The following is a 22,772-nucleotide window of genomic DNA, read 5'->3' as shown; positions in this document are numbered from 1 at the left end:
TCCCGTTCTTGAATTGGGAAACCAACGATACGCCTGGTAACTTTAATGGAACTGGTGTATCATTCCATTTGGAACCGCATCATTCCGTCGTTGTCATTCAATAGGGCATGGACCATGCTTGTGGTAACCGTATCGAAAAGTCATTTACATTTCGGAATTCGTTGGTTTGAAACTCGATCGAATTTCATGATTTGTTCGAAATCGATTTTTGCATTCTTAAATCCGCTCGTCTCAAATTCAATCGTTCTGTGCAAATGTGGCAACCCCGCCTTGTCGCAAAAAACGTCAAAATAATTCATCTGTATTAGGATTGTGCTCCCGTGGTCGAGTGGTTAGCGTCAAACCTAACATGCCGGGGGTTCGGGTTCGATTCCCGTTCTGGTCAGGGGAATTTTTCATCAATGAAAGTTACTCCGTCTCGTACTGTACTAATAAAAATGACGTAAGTAATACTACGTTCACATTTCTATTCAAATATTGAAAATATTTAATTTTGATTCTCAGCATGAAGGTCACAAAAAAAAATAAAACCTGTATTTTACATGGTATCCATCTTGTACAATCATACAAATGTTTAATTAAATAAATTAATTGAAAATTACTATTAGAAATTCACCAACTGATATTCATCCAGAACTTCGCCGACAATAAACCCATAAAATCCAACCACGCCATTGGTCTGGGATTCATCGAAATCGGTAGCTGGACCCAAAGTCACCATAAATATAACTTGTGACCACTTGTTTTGTAATGACCAAAATTACAAAACTGCTTCTCCTAAATTTACGACCACTGATTTGACAACCTTGAGAGAGACCCAATGTTTATGAAATTTGATTGAAAAAAGATTGAAATCAATGTTCACTGAAGAACAAATTTACAAAAAAAATGTATACGGTCAGAAAGATCGGAAGTATCGAAAAGAAAAGATCGATTTTTGAAACTTTTCGGAGTACACAGAATCGATCCAAAAAATCGAAAATCGGAAAGGAAAAAAACTTCTAAACATCGATCCTAATTCGTATTCGTGGAGCAATTTACTCTCTATAAGATTAGCAGACCTGAAAGCAATTTTGAATTGTTGAAATTTGAATGAAAAATATCACTCGATGTTGTTTTAATGCATAGAAGAAATAGTCATGATCTCAATTTATCTTTTTTTCCATAAACTTTATCCATAATATAAAATCATCATCAGACACAATTTTCGTTCAAGATTTTTCTCCAATTATAGAGAATGTAGAGAAGAACTTTTCTACATAGAACACAAATTTTATATGTAGAGCTGGTTTTCGTTTGAAATTTTTGTTTTTAAAGCGTTTTTTCCATCCGAATATTCATTACCATTTTTGCTTCACAGAAATGGAACACGGAGCTCATTGTTATCAATGTCAATACTGCCAGATTTGCACAACTCCATTGGACTTGAGTCGAGCGGATTGTGGAATGCAAATTTGCATTTCGTTCGGGTAATTTTGACTGGAAAGGTTTCCCAAATACGGGTGAGTAGTTGATCAGTTGTCGGATTCGGAATCTCTGAAGATATTACTCTATAGATTTCCCTAAGGCGTATAAGGACACCCACACTAAAGAAGTGGATTAATAAAATCTCTAAGATTGTGTATTAGGTAATCCTCGCTTCTTCCATTCAACCGATCAACCGAATACATCCAGCAATAGGTGGGACCGAATCCCACAGAACTTCATTTTATGTTTGAACACACGCTCGCGCATATATCTATTATAAATTGTTGGCACATCTCAAGTTCCTAAGCTAGTCACTTAGAATACATTCAAGGCGTATTTCTTGACATAGAAATCTCAACAAAGCACTTCTAAAAATGATGCAAGTAATACTACGATGATAAGGTGAACGTTGGGCACATTAGTGCTATTGAAGAAGAACATGGGGAGAGTCGTATGAACGATGTGCGTAACGAAGAAACCCATATTAATTTTTTTCTCCGAATCACAATTTCTTGCGTCACAGTGCAGTCGCTTTGTATCATTCTAGCAACGATCGCCATCTGTCCTTTACCAACATCAATAAACTCGTTTTGTATGAGAAACGGACAACGGTTAAATTATTCGAATATGTTTATACAAAAACACTAAAATCACGATTAAAAATTGGGTATGGGGGTTTAAATCTGTGGTTATATGAATTGTTTGAAGCCAAATTTAGGAACAAAAAAATTCCAGATTTTTTTATGCATAGGGCCACCCCAATCGGTATCAAACATATAGTAATCGGTATCCTAGCGGTATCGTATATAGTTTACAACCTATTCTCATGCCTACCAAGTTTTTTGTGCATAATTTCATCAAAATCAGTCGAGCCGTTTCGGAGGAGTTCGGTAACAAACACTGTGACACGAGATTTTTATATATACACACAGATTTATAACTTGTGGTATATCTCGAACAATGTTTTGCAAGGGAACGGCATCGAGACAAACCGAGCAAAATTAAAAATCCATCGATGTATATATTCTTCGCTTTCATTCGTTGCAGAGTGATGTATCGAGCCACTTTCCATATTTTTTCATTAACGTTTCGCGTGATAAATCTCCTACGAAATTTCACCAATAAGCACGTTTTTCCCCTTTAATCATGTTTTCAAAAAGATACGTTTGAAAATTGTTCGATTCATTCGATTTATCACAGTTTTCGTCGAATAGTGGAATCTGGGATGGGTAAATTTGGATTTTTCCTCTTCAAGGAAAGCTGTTCTGAGCTGGCGGCAGTTCAGAATCTAGACAGTTATCGAGGGCAGACTTTTGGATTTACCTTCGCCTTATCTTGTATTGGATTCTGGCTCGTTTCGGTTATCACACCCTCAATTGACGTGAGAGGGAACGTCAATCACATCTACGTGAGAGGAAACGTAAACGCGGTATTCTAGGCTGGTTGACAACAATATTGTTTGCGAGCATACGATTAGCCCACAGTTTGTTCAGTCTAACCTTTGAAATCTAGATCTCGGAGAAGCATCTCGTACTTTTCCGTTTGGTTTTGGGCCGGAAGAAAACAACCCAAGGGTCAGTTCCAGGTACAACTTCTGGATAGACTTGGGCACGGATACGGAAACGGATACAAGATGAGAGCAGGAGTGGTAATGAAGAGAGGTTTGCATTTTTTTAGCGATACTTGTCTAGGTGGGTTGACTCTTCATCAGAAGAGATATATTCCGATGTAGGAACACGTTTATTACTTAACTTCCTTTGAACCTATCCTGGGAGAGACATTGATTTTGATCTCCATGTCAAGAGGTCACCTACTTTCTGATATTTTATTGTGGCAGATGTACATTTTTCTATGCCTCTTAACTTAGTATGCGTTATGCTTGAGTACACCAGTGCGGATGATTTTTAGCGGTTCCCAACTCGAATCGCGAGTTGATCGCTTGACATACCTGTAACGGCGTATCGCATCATATCGATTTGGTGCACCTCTTGGTACTGATAGCACAATTCCCTTGGTATAGATCAATCCACAGCTCTCTGCTGCTCTAGATGCATCTCCCGATGATTGTTTTTCACTGTACTGTGAATGTGTGGAATGAAAAAAAGTAGAAGGGTCTGAGCCTAGAGGCGTAAGTTTGACGTAGGACTGTGATTGTTCGGAACAATTGCTTTTTTATTTAATTCTTTTCATTGTTCATAAATCCGTTATTTGGCGCTTCTGACTCCAAATGGTGGCCCTGAAAATTATCGTTTGTTATATGTAGTCATAACCGTCGAACGGGTTGTCACGAACAAAAAAACAAAATTACCCTTCCATGACCTGAACCTCAACTGTTCAAATGTCTAACTAAAAATGATTAATGCATATCAGTGTAACACATAATAGAGTGGAATGATAGACGAAGTATCATTCCACTCTATTATGTGTTACACTGATGGTGGATCGGTAAACAAAAAAAAATATATCGTCATTGATTACATTGAATAGGAATAAGAAACAAGAAATGTTGAAAATACTCACGATTTCGTGATATTTTGAGGTAAAATACACATTAAATCATAAAGCTGCTTCATTTTTAATGAAAAGCTATGGTATTGTAAGTCATCAGGAGTAGCATCATGTTCGTTAATAAGGCTATCGACGGGGGATGAGCAGTGGTATTTATGTATTCAAATTGTATTTCACTGTTTCCGTAGTAGCTCCTTTTGGTAGGTACAATTCAAAATTTTTTCAGGGCCAATCAAAATGTGAAGGTCAACGCGTTTAGGTAATGCTTCAAAGTTTACAATTGTTCAATTATTTATAGTACTTTGATCATATCTTTAACCTAACGGTTTAAAACATAGGAAATTAAATCGTTTACTAAAATTTTATATGAACGAAAATAAGAAGAGTTAATCAATTATGAAGAGGAATTAATTATGATGAGTTAGGACGATATTTTTTCTCAATTATTGTTAATCTCAAATCGGTAAACAAATTATTCTTTTACCTAACTAGATAAACTGAGACGTATGAACACCTCAATCTTTTACATTTCATATCTCGGGTGTGTTTTGGAAAGGGTGTTTAGTAGGGGTCATTTCTTGTTGTTTTCTAGTGTAGAATCATGAACGTTTGAGTTTTTTTTTGTAAATTTCAAAATATTAGTCAAATATAAACCCGAAGGATGTGCCGCGAAAGCAAGACTTCTAGTGTTGATGAACTGACTTGACATAACCTCTGATTTGTAAATAGGAATATTAGGAATCTACTGATGTAGGGTTCTATATATTCATTATTTTTATTTGAAGTAATCTATTTCTATTTCTAATCTATTTGATAGCATACCAAAACGTGTAACCAAACCCAAAAGTGATGTGAAAATTATGTCATTGATTCTGAATTCTGAAGAATACTACCAACTTGTTAGGTCAAGCGTAAAATATTAAATATAGACAAATTTTCATTCAAAGCCCATTTACTATTAGACCGACTTCAACTCGCAAATTGTTCGCTAAATCCTCGCTCGAATTTCGCTCTCGGAAAACGAAACTGGAGTAGAAGTCAAACACCGCTCGAGCGCACATAAACAACGGACCGGCCCGGCCTCATTCAATCCGTTCGCCGTTAAATACATTCCCCCGGCGCTGTCCTGCGCTGGACTGATTTTGTTTATTCACTCGTAAATACGGAATGTCACTCTTATTGTCGTAGCGAAAAGGGGACCGTAGGACCGGGCCTTAATTAGTGTTTGCTATCTATTTCACAGGACACCCAACACACACACACCCTAAATGGGCCAGAAGGACGGTGGTGAGGGAGAGGAGATATAAAAATATAACACCTTTTGTTGGTTGTCGCTTTCGAAGTCGCAGAACTGTAAACTTTTCCAGAAAATCATTTCGCTCTAGTTTCCACTTGCGAAATGACAAGGCCATGGCGAAAGCACTCCAATAATTGGGGAAAGTATTTTTGTTATTTCTTTTTTTTTTTTTGTTTGAAATTAAAATAAACATGAAATTGAGCCCAATTCTTCGGCAGTCGACAGTTTGAAAGTTCTTGCGTGAATGGGCACTGGGATGGAATTGTTTCCGCCGAAAGAGGAAAACTTTGGCAATAATAGTAATTGTTGTTTCGAAACGGTTGAAGCGTTCGCCTCTGCCTCGTTGGGGCGTATTATTAGCGCGGACCATATTGCCTGAATTTGTTTAATTGACGGGAATGTTTCATTGGGGGGCTCGAGAGAAAACAAGCCATTCGAACCATTATCAAATGAAAACTGTGTAAAACGTTTAGTTAACTTCGTTGATTGACAGTCGTTTGTGTAGCTGCTTCCTGCAGCTGAACGATTTCGGTTGCGTGTTCTTTTCATTGATATACTCGTAGTAAAGTTCAAATGGCAAACAATCTCTATGGAATACAAATCATAAGTTTTTGTTGTATTTCATTAGAGTCAAACATTATCCTTCAAGGAGATCAAGGAAAATGCAAGCATATCTGGTTCAAGTGGAATAATTAAAACATAAATTATTTAACCCCCTCACAACGACTGTTTACATGGGTCAAGATGAACCTTCGGATCCTCTCAATACTAACAGACTCGTAAGCAATCGGTTGAATAATTCTGAAAATTAATCTCACTAACCGAAGAAGGTCAGAAGCCAGACTCTTCCTCTAACAGCAACGCCGCAGCCAAGAGGCAAATTGCGGCAGGGCAGGAACGGAAGACGAAATTAACTCTTAAATTTTCAAACCCCCGGAAAATGAAACATACGGAAAGCTTACCCTCGATCCACTCGGCAGCAGACTGCGTTGCGGTTCTCCGACTCGTAAGCGACAGCTTTTGTAATTTGTTCGACTTTATATTGGCATGCCACAACTGGTCCAATCTCGACCATGGACCGCCACCAGGAGCACCGCCCGCGCCTGCACCATCCTTGGCCCCCGGCCGACAAAATTCGTTGACTGCGAAAATATGAAATTTGGTGCCATTACACTGTGGAAGCACCCGTAACACGTCACCCCTCGCAGCGCCAAGCGTTGGGCGAAAATGGAGAGAGAATGTAGTTTGTTTGCTTTTAATTAAAAGCCTCGAGCCGAGCCGGAATTGTGTTTTTGCACCTCTCCACTCTCGAAATTCACCAACCCATTCACGAATTTTCTGTTGATCAACATGATCCAATATTAAAGGCTCGAGACCTTCTCATGTGCTGCGCACAAAAGATCCTGCCCGAGGATACCGTCAACTACTCCGGGACACTGGGCAGGGAAAAATATCCCCAACCCTCACCCACCCAGAGCAAGTCCCGAAAGCGCACTCGTTTACATCGAATGAAACGGTTCTCGATCGAAAATGAAACAATTTCCATTTCACACACAACCAATCTGTGGAATCTCGCCGGGGAATCGGGCCTGGGTGAGTTGAGTTGGTAGTTAGTTATCTGCAGCCGGACATCAGCCCGGATGCAACCGAGTTTTATTTATAGTTCTGTTTACGGCCCCATTAAAAGCAGCTCTCCGGTGGCGGCGGCTTTTGCGCTGCACGAGCAATTTATGCTTGCTGCTACTAGTGGTTAATGGAACAGAGTATCACATTCTACTACCTAACGCTATGTATTGGAGTACCTATAATGGATGCTTTAACTTGTACCGACCGGTGCTACGGGAACGCACACCGTAATCTCTATCTCGATAGCTATTTCTCGCTATCAAGGAGAATGGTGAGAATTCGCAAAAGTGCACCGTGATTGCACATACTGAAAATTCTCCACTCTCTTAATTATATTTTTAATAACACATCTATAGGAAGATGATGTATCTATTTTGATGAGATGTACTTATCTAGATGATTCGACTCTAGTTCGAAATATATTTTTGGGTAAATGATCTTGGTTTGTCCGATTTAAGTTGTTTTCACGCAACTAGTAAATGCAAATTGATTTTTCTTCATGAAAATCACATATAATCGATACGAGTTTGAGTTTGTTGAAAAGTCCCAAGTCTCTAGTGTCAAGTGGCGTTGGTCCAAAAAATTATCATGGTTTGTCCGGTTTTAAAAATCATCATTTTTGAATGAAAAAAAATCGAGTTTTTAAATAAATGTTGCATTTATCATTGCTTGAGTTTACTGTCATCATTAGGCATACGAATACCTGTTGTGACACAGGTACGCTTTATTAGAGCATTCAAAAATGTGGACAAACCATAATCAAATTTTCGACTGGAAAAACCAAAATCAATTACCTTATCTGTAATTTAAAATCTTCTCACTGAACATTTTTCATTTTTTTTTTATTTTTTTTTTTTTTATTGGTACTACTGTCGGTGGTCTTAATGATAATTTTGAGCGCATTCTATCATTTAGTTTGTTACGGGAGAAAATCGACAACTAGCGGATCGGAACTGGGTTTGAACAATTTCCGAAACTTTTGGTACTTTGACCGACCAAGCACTTCACTTCACCATGTGGATTTCAGGTCACTAAATAGATTCACAATTTTACTGTTTCCTTTCGATAATTTATTTTGGACTGAACAATCCACTAAAATGTTTTCTGCTACTGAACATTCCGTGCCCTATTGCTGTTTGAGCGATGGTACAGATCAGACATGTTCGTTTGCGCTCTGTCTTTTTGTCGTAGATTTCGGTGCATTATTTGGTGTTTCAGTTGAAAATGCGTCTATCAAACGGATAAGTGAATTTCCTGCCTCGATACAAAGAAATACCGTGGAGTTTGTTCAATTTCTGTGGATAGTTTTCATAAATTTATAATCGAAAATAATTTTTTCGGAGGAAATAATCTGCTTCCATGCTTAGTGCCGTTTAGTGTGTGTGTTCAGCTCATTCGTTTTCATGTTATGATTTGTTTCTCGTTCCGTCGCGTATTGCGTGTGTGAGTTCCTGTATAAAATGGCTCTATGCAAATATACGAAATCTTATTATTTGTGCATCGGAGCCTTGTGCTGGCGGAGTGTTTGAGTGTTTCAGCGCCCCGTGCGTGTGTGTTTGTTGTGTTATTCAAAGTAAACGCACACACATCTGATATACAGCAGTGATTCTGTCACAGAGGAAGGCGGCTCGCGTTCCTGGTGCGGCATTTGTGCTGGGAATCATTGCAGCTAAGTTTAGCTATTACCATTTATATCTTTTAACTAAGCCTCATACTCAGATATTTGATGTAAATAATAAATAATGATGTCAGGTTGGCGTTCCTGAATTATATTCGCTTTTCGCTAGCTCCATCGAGTCATACGATGCACAGAGAGGAAGCAATCAAGTACAGTAGAACCCCGATTTTCCGCGTAATAGTCTGGCAAGATCATCCTGGATAAAATAAATCGCAGATAACGCAATGATGCACTAAAAATTAGTTGCAAACGCGAGAAAAGATGTTTTAGCATGAAATCTTTGTTTTATCAATATAGAAATCGTTAGTCTATGCAGCTCGAAGGTCGTGTATATTAGCCATGACCAGAACAAAAGCCTACTCCTCTCTCAAAAATTTCGTGAAGCTCTATTGAATTGCTATGGAACTCGCTTCCGCGGATAATCGGACTTCCACTGTAGCTTGCTCTATACGGCACAAACAAGACAGAACCGTACACGAATACTACCACACGAATATATGCGCATCGTTAGTTACTCGTGCTGGCGTTTCACAATGGGCGAGTGCAAATGATTCGTCGTTATAATATTAACATGAGAGTTGAGGTTCAGTCTTGCTTGTTAATTTTTTTTTCAATTTCCCATGTATTTAACTTATCTTTCTTATTCCCTCAGTAAGAGATTTTTAGCCGTTAACTGGCTCATCTCAACTAAACTATCCTTGTATTTACAATTGGAAATTATTTTCGGTTCCGAAGTCGGAGCATTCAAGCTACATAAACCGATTTCGTATTTCAAATTCAATTATCAGGTTCTAAACACATTGATCCATCATCAAGGTACGGACGTGCGCCGTACATTTGCTTGTAACTTTCGTTATCATGACACAATGATACAATCACCCCGATTCTGTATTCCGAACGATTCGAAATATTTCGAACGACTTGAAAAATTTCATTCTGTATTCCGTTTGAATTGTATAACATCTTTCGTTCGACGCTACTCGAATGTCAAACCCTTTCTTTATTTCGTTCGAGTGGTGGTTTGCAGTCGAATTTCTCCCGATATTTTTTTACTGCGGATTGCTAAAAAAATGTAAGTAAAGTTTTACATCGGTTGCTTTTAATTGATTTTTTAATCAAATTTCTATTCACAGGGATAAAACCAAAAACATAACAACAACAAAAAAACAGTTTGAGCGGCTGGTGCAGCTTTTGGAGAAGAACCCCGACATCGCAAAAGGATTTATGCGTGGTAACTCCGGACCATTTTGGAACGATTGTGCTGCTGAATTAAACAGTTTGGGACCATCCATCCGTGACGGGTCTGGATGGAAAAAGGTATTTACTGAAACTATTCCGAAATAATACATATGTATTTCACTTTTAATGTCCGGCAGGTGTGGGCGGATTATAAATCAGCGTTGAAGCGCAAACTCTCTCACAACAAAAGAGAGCAATGGGCAACTGGAGGAGGACCCAACAGAACGATACATTTGTCTGAGCTAGAGGAGCAAGCGGTTCAGCTAACTGGACAGTTGGAAACCGTAGAAGGAATACCAGGTTGTTCTTCACAAGGAATACCTAAGGGAAAAAACAACGAGGTTAATACAGATGTAAGTTGCGATTCAATTGACGAGTCCGACGATGCGAATGATACGGCTATTCCTCAATGCTCCCAACCAAAGAGACCTAGGCTATCTGCCCTCAATTTAGTTCAAATACAAATTGAACAACAACAGAAATTTCACTCGGAAATGAAATCGCTGTTGGGTACCTCAAACAAAAACCTCAATGATATGGTACATTACCAACGCCAATTCGCCAAAGCAATCAACTCAATAGATACTGGTCTCAAAGAAATGTTGAAAGAACAAAATCGACATAACCGCGAAATGGAAAAAATCGCTCGAGAGAAGGTTAAAAAATGAATATTAGAAATGCAAATAGAACATTTTTCCGAACATTCAAATATTGCATTATAAAAACAAACACAAGATTTAGACATTAGATCACCAAATCGTATTATTTTATTTATCACATACAAAAAGTAAAAATAGATGATAGTTGCTAGTATTGGAGAGAATAAAAATTTATTGATATGACTCATCAAAATATGCCCCCTACTGAGAGCATCCGTATTCCAAACATATATTATGACGTGCACAGCACACATTCACAATTTGAGCACATTTTGTAGGAGTATAATGTAGTTGTCGCGCTCCAAGTAAACATCTAAAACGATTTTTAAGAACACCGATTGTTCGTTCGACTATGCCTCGACCTAAAGCATGCCTCAGGTTGAAATCGCTTTCCAAACTGCCTTCTTCCGGAGCTCTGAATGGCGTTACCAGCCATGATTCCGATGGGTAGCCTGCATCACCTGTGGGAAACAATTTTATCATGCACATCTAGGAAATTTAAACAATTTTGTTTACCCAGTATTTTAGTTTGTGTTCCGCCGTTTCGATGCATCTGCTCGAAATACGTTCGTACAGGGCTTATTCGCCATATATGGGCATCGTGATTAGATCCGTGAAAGCTAGGATCAACGAAACGGATCCTCTGCTGATCGTCACAAACCTATAATGCAAAAAAAAAATTAAATACAATCTTTAATTTAATGCATACTGTACTTACAATGAGAACGTTCAGACTGTAGAACCCCTTTCGATTATAAAATAAATTTCGATTCTGATTAGGGGGGATTATTTTTATATGTGTTCCATCAACACACATGATTATTTCTGGAATTCCAGATTTCTCATAGAAATAAAGCTTGGCACACCGCTGTTCATTTTCCGACATTTCCAATGATATCCACTTAGAACATAATCTTCGCTCCAGTATGTTCAGCATTTCAGATAACACCTTAGAAAAAGTGGACTGTGCCATCGCAATATGGAAATCTTTTCCCGCTCCAAGCTGGTAGTTTCCCTCAGCGAAAAATCTCAAACACGCCGCCAGCTTTTCCTTAACATGAATGCCACTTTTCCTTGTGTTGGAAAAATCGTGTTCAATTTCCCCCAAAACGTATCGGAATGCCTCTTTATTCAAACGAAAGCTTTTAATGAATCTGCATAGTAGAGGAAAATCGATAATAAAAAATCTAAGAAATTCAGAGACAAATAAATTTTACTTACGCATCGTATGAAAGCTCCATTAAATTACCGGATGTGCGCAGATTCCGTCGATTATAACGAAGTATTCCGATTTCTTCATACACTGCCAATACCGACAATAAGGCGGAATCCATTTGGCTAATTTATTTTCTCACTTATTTTCTATTCACACCGAAGAACAATTCAAATAAATTTAAATTTCAGCACCCGGCATAACTGTCTTTTAGGTTTATTTTGCTTATTTTGCCATTCGACGACATTGAGTTTTGACATTTGGTATTTGTGAGGAAAACATATATGAAAATCGATACTTTTGTATCGTGCAGTTTTGTATGATTTTGGCGATACAAATAATAAAAGTAAGTATCAAACGAAAGGGTAATCTTCTCCAATGCTAATTATGTCAAAACATATAGGATAGTTGGGTAAGGTGACCATTTTTATGCTGAACAAAATGATGCATTCGTAATGAATATAAATTATCGAAACAAAAATTATGAAAGAAAATTGAGTTGGCTGTATTAAAAATGTATTTTACACTATAGTTTGACAAGTTCTCTACGAACTAGTGGAATAAAATTTTGCATAAATAGCGATTTATGATGGTTCCTAATATTAATATAAACTTTTCTTTTCATTTCGATTATATTGTATATGAAATAGATGTTAAGGAATGGCAATGCATATTGCAATCATTTAAAACACATATGGTAACAGTTTTCACTGACCACTTTTGAATTGAAAACAGTCTTTTGCCATAGTAATTTAAATAGTTCACAGCAATCCCACAAACAGCGCAATTGATTGCAGGTGACAGCATCGGTGAGTCGTCAACGCGAACTGTTCGAATTTCTTTCGAACAGTTTGAAATAATTCGATCGAAATGAGCAATACGTTCGAAATAGGGAAAGCAAAATTATAACTCGTTCGAGATAGCAGTTTCGAACGAAATGCAAATCCGACGGAATGCAGAATAGGAGTGAATAATGAGTTTTCAGGCAGAATGAGCACTTTTCAAATAAAAAATCATTAATGAAAATTAACTTCTTCGTATCAAACTTGTATTCAATGTGAGTGGAAAACTTTGTTTTCTTTATTTGATATAACAATCTCATACAAAAATTTCATCTGAAGATATATTGATATTATAATGATAAGTTTAGTGGGAAACTAATCTCGTATCCAGATGTCGACACCGTACCGTTGTCATCGCGGATACGTTTCATTCCGTTTCCACCGTGAAGTGTATTCGAAGTGTATTCGAGAATCAGGCCCATTATGCCATAGGTTCCAGATTCAGACTCCATGTTCAGGAGTTCCATTCGCAAAAGTACGGTGGAAACACGTTTTGTGGTGGCAGTGCTGCGGTATCATTGTTTTTTTATCATCGAGATTTGTATTTTTCTAAGGATCAGTTATTGTTTTAAAACGCTCGTCAACAAAATTCTTCAAACTCTCTTATTTTTTTACCTTTATTATTCAATTCTTTTATTTATTGCCGTCATCGCGTTTAAAGTTCGATAAAGAGTACGGACGGTGATCAACGGAATATATCGCCGATTCACTTTAGAGGTCAATCTACTTTTTCGGTAACTGCCTATTTGAATTAAATCTGAGCGTTACAGCTTGATTTCGTACAGATTTGAGATCATTGTGGATTCCGGGAATCTCGATCGAATATGCATTAAGTGCAGACGCATATTTTCGTTGCTCCGTGTTTCATTTGTGAAATAGCATGTTTAGTAACTCGTTCGTACGTGCCCAACAATGATACTATTACTGGAATGTAGTATTTTTTGTGAGAGCGTTATTGTCCCTTCCAGTATTTTCTTACGTAAAAATTGATTTATCGTGGTGAACTCGGATTTAGTGCAGTGTTGTGTGATTTTGGAATTATTATAATTTATTAAAGTTGTAATGGATCAAGCTAAGTTGCATGCTTTTATTTTCCTTTTCTCCCGTATCAGTTTAAAATACATTAATTGTAGGAGTGTAGATATATATGTTTTGAAAACAAGAGTGAATACTTTAATTCAAATGGGTTCCTTATATAACATTGTAAACTTTACACCAGATTCCGGAAGCAAATTGCAGTTATGTACAACATATAATTTACAGATCACATATTTTAGTTGCTTAATTTTTTAATTTTAAATACTATATTCAGATTCCTGAACATGGAAATTGAGGGTCTTTTCCTTTGTAGGTCCCGGATATGATGTAGGTGGTTCCACTACATATATATAATGCTCTGTGTTCGTCTGTAGTTAGTATTTATAATATAATTGTGTGCATTTGTGTAGAATTTTGGTTATGTTTGAAATAGAACTCCTCCAGTACTACGCAGATCATCACGGTTAGAGAATTTCCTACATTATTCGTTATTTATATTAATATATTCCATTTTATATTATATTTACTATTTACTTTCAAATTTTCTATATTATCAAACTAAATGTCAGTTATATGATTAGGTATTGAGGTTTGTGCTTATGAGAGAAGAGAAAACTGCAATGTCACTCCCACAACTTAACCTATTCATCAATAAAGATGGTATCAAAATTTAACAAATCTTTTCTTTTTACACAGCAATTAACGAGACGATAGTCGGAAGTTTGGAGTACATTTGTAGTTATAGTTATAGTTATAGTTATAGTTATAGTTATAGTTATAGTTATAGTTATAGTTATAGTTATAGTTATAGTTATAGTTATAGTTATAGTTATAGTTATAGTTATAGTTATAGTTATAGTTATAGTTATAGTTATAGTTATAGTTATAGTTATAGTTATAGTTATAGTTATAGTTATAGTTATAGTTATAGTTATAGTTATAGTTATAGTTATAGTTATAGTTATAGTTATAGTTATAGTTATAGTTATAGTTATAGTTATAGTTATAGTTATAGTTATAGTTATAGTTATAGTTATAGTTATAGTTATAGTTATAGTTATAGTTATAGTTATAGTTATAGTTATAGTTATAGTTATAGTTATAGTTATAGTTATAGTTATAGTTATAGTTATAGTTATAGTTATAGTTATAGTTATAGTTATAGTTATAGTTATAGTTATAGTTATAGTTATAGTTATAGTTATAGTTATAGTTATAGTTATAGTTATAGTTATAGTTATAGTTATAGTTATAGTTATAGTTATAGTTATAGTTATAGTTATAGTTATAGTTATAGTTATAGTTATAGTTATAGTTATAGTTATAGTTATAGTTATAGTTATAGTTATAGTTATAGTTATAGTTATAGTTATAGTTATAGTTATAGTTATAGTTATAGTTATAGTTATAGTTATAGTTATAGTTATAGTTATAGTTATAGTTATAGTTATAGTTATAGTTATAGTTATAGTTATAGTTATAGTTATAGTTATAGTTATAGTTATAGTTATAGTTATAGTTATAGTTATAGTTATAGTTATAGTTATAGTTATAGTTATAGTTATAGTTATAGTTATAGTTATAGTTATAGTTATAGTTATAGTTATAGTTATTAATAAAAACATGCTACGTCAGTAACACCGGCTGAGTGTATCCTATGGTTTACCTTCCCTACTAACACGTTCCTAAATTCCCGAGGCATTTATGAGAGGTCGTAGAGTTCTCTGCATCTCTCTTAAGTAAATGTCGAACTAACATTCCTTCCCTTTCCTTAGCAGTTGCAAGGACGTGGCCAGGACAATTCTTAACTGTTGGAAAAAACATGCCTTCATCTAAGAGATATTACCAATCATCAGCAACGGATGGAGGCTAGTTTTTAACATAACAGTTCTGAATTCGTACCACCTACGATATTGTGCAACTTGCTCAATGCTAATGCTAATGCTAATGCTGCTGAACATTCCGTGCCCTATTTATACGGTACCCGCTACAGTATATTCTAGCGTTGTATCTTGGCTCGGGTATTCTAGAATATTCCCTATAAACAATGGGGCTTTGTTTTATAGCAGGTTCGTTTCCATGCGTTCCTATCCTATGACAATTCAATTGGTATTGTTTATTGCTATGAGTGTTTGTTATTGTTTGTGTTTTGGTGTTTTGTGTTTCGTGAGCGGCTCCAGGATATTCTCTGCAGTGTGAAGTGTGTGTTTTTGTGTGATTATTGTTTGTGTAAATAAAATGTTAAAAATCCGATGTGTGTCTTTTTTGTATTACTTGGTCCGTGCCGAGCCGTAACAGCGTCATTAAGAACAAGTTACCTCTTTTTGTTCGGCGATTTTTATATGGATTGGATTTTTGTTGACCATTCGTAATTCCTTTCGGATTACCAAACGGTCAATAAAAAGTGTTACATTGGTGTTATGAGACGTTTGAGACTGGAAAATTTGTCGCAAACGACCATATATTGGGTTGGGGAAAAAGAAATGTCGTATATTGTCAATATATGGCAACACTTAAACATAACTTGTGTTGTACTTATCGCATCGGGTCATACTATACGGCTATTCAAAGACGACAATCTGTGCTACAAGTGTCGTTTTGACAGTGTTGTGATTGTCCTTTTCAGTCTCAAGTCTCAAGTATAACCGCCGAAGCCACGATCCGAAGAAATAACCGACGGAGAACTCCACATTACGTCAGCGGCCGATCGCCGTTATCCCACACGACCACCATCTCGCCGATGTCGTTCCCGACCACGCCATAGCCGTTCACCACCAGCCAGCCCAAAGCCGTCAACCACTAGAAATTTGAGAATTTTCCGTAAGCCAATAAATTTGTTAACCTAAAAACTACTTCTTTCGCTAATCCAAATCCGAAAGCCTCCCCACACAGCTCACGCGACGACCCTGAGACCCGAGGACCCAAAAGAGACCTTTCGCGTCCACCCCTGCATGGTCATAGATAAGGCCTGGGGGCTTAGACTGCGTTCCCTCCTGGAACCAGTGAATCGTTTCCTCGGGGGCTGAGAGCAGCCGCACCAGAGTAATTCGTAACAAACTGCAACGAAGGTGGCCGAAAAAATTCGTGTAGTTTATGAACCCGATACTGTAACGATTCGGACAGCACAGCGTTGGTTTGATCGATTTATATATGTGGAAAGATAACACTTGCATTTTGCACCACGATAATGCACCAGTGATTTTTAGGGTTTCAAAAAACTCAAATATTGTGTTTACTTGGGATACGGGCTCTTGCCCTCTGGTCTGGTTCCACCTGGGTCGCGATATATCCCCGATAATCGCACTTGGGATTAAATTTCGGTTTGGTGTTTCCTCCTTTGCAATCAATATAATAATTTGAGTATTGATACTACTTTATTCCTTTCAAAAGTTACTTTTTCATAGTTCACTTTATTTGACAACTATATACAATATTTTTCTCTACAAATTCTTGATAAATTTATCCTTTTTATCCTTTCCCTTCCTATGTACCTTTTTGTCCCCTTTCTATACATTCCTTTCTTTGTTTGATGTTTTGTTTACAATTTTATCCTCTTCTAGGTGTTAGTGAACAAATAATTTGGGCCCATGCCGCAAAACCTATCATGACGGGGGGCTGACCGAAGTATTGCTCCATGTTGTATTCAACATTTTGCTTGCCAGTAAATGAAGTCCGATTAAGCTTATATTTTGCATAGGATACTTTTTCGTGGGGATCAACATTTTAAGAAAGTTTCACAAAGTAATGAAATTTTATAAATTTCCATTCTCCATTTTCGTGAATTTATCACGGCGTACCTGTGCGTCAAACTTTGTTAAATTGGAAGAGGTTTCCAATAAAAATATACAAAAATATATCTATGAGGGGGTGTTTGCAGTTATAAAAGGTTACAAGATTATACTTTTATGTAAACTTTTCTAACAGTAACTTTTAAATGTTTTTTGACGTAGGATTACGTCTTTCAGGAACATATTGGGGTACAAATTGAAAATCGAAAATCGCGCACATCGTGAAAATTGTCTAATTTCAAACGCTTATTGCTCAGTCAATTCATGATGGATTGATGAAATTTTTGTGTCAATCGATTCCGGCACTTCATAACAATTTTTTTATATTGAAGAAAATAATATGTGTCATGAAATTAACTATCGAACAATTGAAAAATATCAACCCCTATCCTAACGGAAATATTCACTTCTAATTAGTCGAAATTGACGACACATGCGGCTGTTTCCTAACAGAGACATCGAAACCAAGCTGCCTGGGGGAAATCGGCATTCCAAATATATGAAAGTAGGGGGAACATTTGTGACTACCGAAATGTGTTCTCTAACAAAGGCATCAAAACCAAGCTGCCGGGGAGAAATCGACATTGCAAATACATGCAAGTCGGGGGCATTTTTATATTGTTAGTTAGGTGAGTGATACGATTAATTCTAGCAAATAAAATTTAAATTTTGAACTTTAATGTTGGTTGCTTCGTGAAATTCCATACCAATGACCGATCGTGTATTGTAAAAAATTTAACACAAGTGTAAATTGTAAAATTGTATGTGGTAGCAGTTGTGTTAAAAATAACTTGTTATATGAAACGATTTATTTCAATTTTCATAAATAGAATCCAAGGTATGTTTCCGCTCGAGAACGGGTCGTTCGGTTTAAGCTGTCTGTTTTGTTGTGTTCATTTTCACCCAAGGAAAGTTTATGGGGCGAGAAAAAATTAAAAAAGTGAAGAAATATTCGAAAAGTGATTTTCCATATACTCTACATATAGTATTAGGTGTTGTTAGTCCAATTAAAATTCGCATTGGGTTGAATCACTCAGCAAGTGAAAATTATAAATTTTGTTTTATAACCTTTTCGGTTTCAAATATGTTTTCTCTATATTAAAGTAACATGGTTTTACTAATGAGAAAAATTGATAATTGTGTTTGGTGTTGGTAATTATCTTATATTACATTGGTGAGTTTTATTCTTTATTTCATCCATACATAACACAGAAGGCATCTCGTATAGGGTCAAAGAGGGCGGTTTTCATCATATCTCATTCCACTTCGGCATTTTCTATCTGATACGTAACACACAATGACGGTTTTCCATACTTCTGTCATCATCACTCGGTAAACACTGGTGGAGTGAACAAACAATACCCAACAACCAAACAAAATTGCCTTTTTCAGGGCCACTAAATCATTATCAAAGAGCTTAACGATGTAATTCTTCAAACATATCCAAAATCAACAGATAGCCTAACGGAATCCTACGTCAACTATACGGTCGTGTCTCGGACACAACCCTCCTGTGACTTTTTTTCTAAATATTTCATTATTTTCAACAACTTTGTCAAACATCTTATTTTAATCAGACAGCTGGATTTTGAGTTATGTTTTTTTTTAAAAAGAAGAAGATCAACAATTATGATTACGCCCTTTCAAAAAGTCAGTCGAAATTTAAATCAGTCACATGATAATGGAAATTGTGATTTTGAGTAGATTTCATCATGAGTACCAAGTTGTACCAAAAATTGAAGGAGTTCGGGTCAGCTACCGGCTGATTTAAGATGGAATTACTCTATAACAACTGTCGGTAGCTCTAGTGTTAAACAAAATTTCAACAACCTATTCGCTTTTTTTATTCTTGAAAGTTTAAGATTATTTTTCGATACACTTTTTACACATTCTGTCAAATATATACCGGTAATTTGTAATGGTTAAAACAATGCACAATGGTTCAGGAAATGCATTTAAGTGGAAATTAGCATTGAGAGCTTGACAGTTTCTAGACAAAACCTGTCTTAGACAAAGTTGTTACTCATGATAAAGCGCTTATGTTGTCAAAAATAGGGTGACCAAAATTGTCGATGAAATAAAAAATATAACTTGCTTATCTTTATACATAGAGGTAAACATAGTTGGACAATGTTGTAGCTCCAATTATTTGAGACATCTTTGTAGAACAAAGTTTTTCTCTATCTCTTGAAATAACCGATATAGCGCCTTTTTTCTGAGTTACGTTAGGGTCACCATGAAAAAAATGTTTTTTTGCCCACACTTTTAGTTGAGTTGCACTATGAAAAAACGGGTTTTTTTACTCTAACTTATGTATTCAAAATTCTACATCAAAATGGTCTTGGTACGACTTTTAGAGCTTATCAATACCATCATTTTGCGATGCAGAACATGTCAATATCCTAATCCTGCTCAAAATTATCGATGGGTTTTCATCCACAAACTCAATTCAATTTACACAAACACCAAAAATAACATTGTTTTGAAAATCACACATCATGTAGAGTGAAATATGCTCTTTCAAATGCCGCCAATAAACTTTGTTTACGTTTGCCCCAGAAAGAATGACAAACAATTGAAGAGAGTGTATTTTTTGTGAAGAAATATCAATAACTTTGAGTGAAGTTGAGATAAAAAAAATAGTGACCCAAGGTGACCCTAACGTAAAATAGAAAAAAGGCGCTATATCGATTATTTTAAGAGATAGAGAAAAACTTTGTTCTCCAAAGATGTTTCAAATAACTGGGACTACAACATTGTCGAACTATGTTTACCTCTATCTCTAAAGATAAGAAATTTATATTTTTTATTTCATCGACAATTTTGGTCACCCTATTTTTGATAACATAAAAATGGGCGCTCTATCACATGTAACAACTTTGTCTAAGACAGTTTTTGTCTAGAGAATAACTATCGAGCTCAAAGTGCTAATTTCCACTTAAATGCATCTCCTGGACCATTGTGCAATGGCAAACCGAAACGTTGAAAATGAGGCGTTGGAGGGAGAAAATTTGTCGCGACTGGCCAGATTTGTGGAAGGATAATACATGGACTTCGCTCCACGATAATGCACCAACCGACCAATCGAGCAAAAATGGGTAGAAATGGGCAGAAATGGGCAGAAATGGTCAGAAATGGCAAAAATGGCACGAATGTGATGGAACAAACTATTTCGTATGACTATTTCCTATTTAATTTTAAAAACACAAATTACCGGTATATATTTGATAAAATGTATACGCATACACGTATAGAACACTTGCATTAATATTTGTCTTGCATGAAATGTAACACTTAACGGCTGGTTCACACGTTTCAGAATCGCGTTTCATTACAACAATCCAAAAAATCATCTGTAAAGCCTGGTAAACCAGATACAACAATGCTGAATATTTTTCGCGCCAGGATATCGGTAAAGATAAAAAGTGGTTAACAAGTTTAGCTTCACTTAACTCGAAAGTAATGCACAATATTTTGAATCACATACCTGAAGCATACCAACCGATGAACCAATTTCAGTGCAGCCACAGAAAATAAACGCTCGAATAATTGAAAACAAACAAGTGGATGAATAGAATAAAAACGTAAAACATATGATCCCCACTGGCTGACAGTTGAATATTGTGATATTCACTGATTATATGATATGTATCGCTATGTTGTTAGAAGTGCGGATATAGAAAATCATCATTGCTTATGATAACCCATTGTTTTTTTAATGGAATCTACGTGAGAAAAAATAAGTTAATTTGATAATGCGAGATTTTATAAAATGATGACTACGCTCATTTGATTCGACGACATGAGTATCATATGTGATATGTGTTGGATTTCGTCGTAGAGTTGTTCGTTATTTTGGGGGCTTCACTATCCAACGATTCATAAATTCCTCTCCCCTGTGAATGCGAGCACAAATCCCAACAGATGTCCGTTTCTGTTTTTTTTTTGTATATATATTTTTCGGGATACCCCTCGTTTCCGTCATAAATCATCTGATCAAACACACGAATAACAGTGACACGAAACGGACAAGAGACACAAGAAAAACTGTCGTAAAACAAACATTATCTAGCACTACACAGACCGCCACCCTCATTTTCCGCCCGACTCCGAGTAAACAGAACCTCCTGCCGATGCGAGGCGACATTTCCCAGCTGTGTCCCGGGCCAGGCGGATGACAGTGTTATACACACTTGAATCAACAATGAGGCATCATCGGGAGATAACGATGAGAGAAGTTAACCCTTTCGTGATCAGCGGGGGACATCGACACGCCACTGCAACAGCTACAAATTCAAAACAAAACCAAACATCGTTTTGCTATCCTCCCACCCAAATGTCAAGCTTTTGGACGGTTCAGTAGGGGACGAATGTTGCTTTGAGCAACATTTATTCGAGGCACGTTTTTATTCGGAAATCGGATCTGATAAATATTTCATTGTAACAATTCTGGAAAACTGGGCATATTTTCACATGTTCGGTTTCGCTGACAGAGAACGATGTTAGCGGCCAGTAGCATGAATGTCAAAACATGTGTCCACTGCCCGCGGATAACAAAGAGCAAAACAACCGCTCCCAGCAAGTGTCGCACCGCTTCTCGCTGCGGAGTGCTAGTTTTTATCACTCACCTCTCTAATCGATAGTATCGCAAGATTTAGATAACGAGTCGTGAGGGGCACTTAACCTACCGGTGGTAGCTTTTGTGCCTCTCCATCACCCATAGGTAGACGAAAGAGCTTTCCATTATTGTTATGCTTGCAGACATGACCACTTTTTTCTATATTTTTTTTCCTCGGAAGGGTACTTCAAGTGCACGTATCTACAGAGGTGTTTGTGTAGGCGGAAGTGGAATAACTACGCCAAGTTTTGCACAACTCAACCACTTGATAATGATGTGAGAGATGCGCTACAACATAACCAACTATTCAAGGTGCAGTATTTCTCTTTTGTGTTTACCATTCCCCTACATTTACCCTCAAGAGAATTTGAAATGTAATGTTATTTGAGGTTATTTTAGTTTTTTTTTTCGCGCATACCCGGCACCGCAGCTCTGGGAAATATAAAGAAACTAAGTTACAACGAGATGCGTGCGGAGATGAAATTTTAGAAATATAATTTTAGTACTATTTAAGTATAATTTTAGTGAAAATAAACGCTGCACTAAACATATACTGGAAATATTTCATTTTTCGTGCAAGAATTTAAGTACGTGATCCAACTAGAGACGGATTTCATGCCAACTCGTCTTAGGAGCTTTCAGCACCATCTCATATAGCAGCGAAACGTTGTGGGTGTAAAGACATTGGTCATTTAAGCAACTATGCATACTTTAAATCAACACACAAAAATTAGACTATTCTTTGAAAAGGCCAAAATTTTTTTCATTATTGGAAAAATAGGACCCAAATATCTCAAAA

General features: G+C 36.4%; 2 protein-coding genes across 5 annotated transcripts in view; one reads left to right on the top strand and one right to left on the bottom strand.

The window, feature by feature from the left end:
* Window positions 1–10,483, top strand: part of LOC129772976 (uncharacterized) — a 44,899-nt gene extending 34,416 nt beyond the window's left edge. The window contains exons 2-3 of the mRNA XM_055776521.1: window positions 9,710–9,893; window positions 9,953–10,483. Coding sequence (XP_055632496.1) covers window positions 9,710–9,893; window positions 9,953–10,483 — 715 coding nt within the window. The remainder of the gene's footprint in view (window positions 1–9,709; window positions 9,894–9,952) is intronic.
* Window positions 1–22,772, bottom strand: part of LOC129775505 (potassium voltage-gated channel protein Shaw-like) — a 410,947-nt gene that overhangs the window by 189,646 nt on the left and 198,529 nt on the right. The window lies entirely within an intron of this gene.

Source organism: Toxorhynchites rutilus, chromosome 3 (assembly GCF_029784135.1).
Source record: "Toxorhynchites rutilus septentrionalis strain SRP chromosome 3, ASM2978413v1, whole genome shotgun sequence".
Classification (NCBI taxonomy): Eukaryota; Metazoa; Arthropoda; class Insecta; order Diptera; family Culicidae; genus Toxorhynchites; species Toxorhynchites rutilus.
This window is presented reverse-complemented; position numbering and strand designations above follow the sequence as displayed.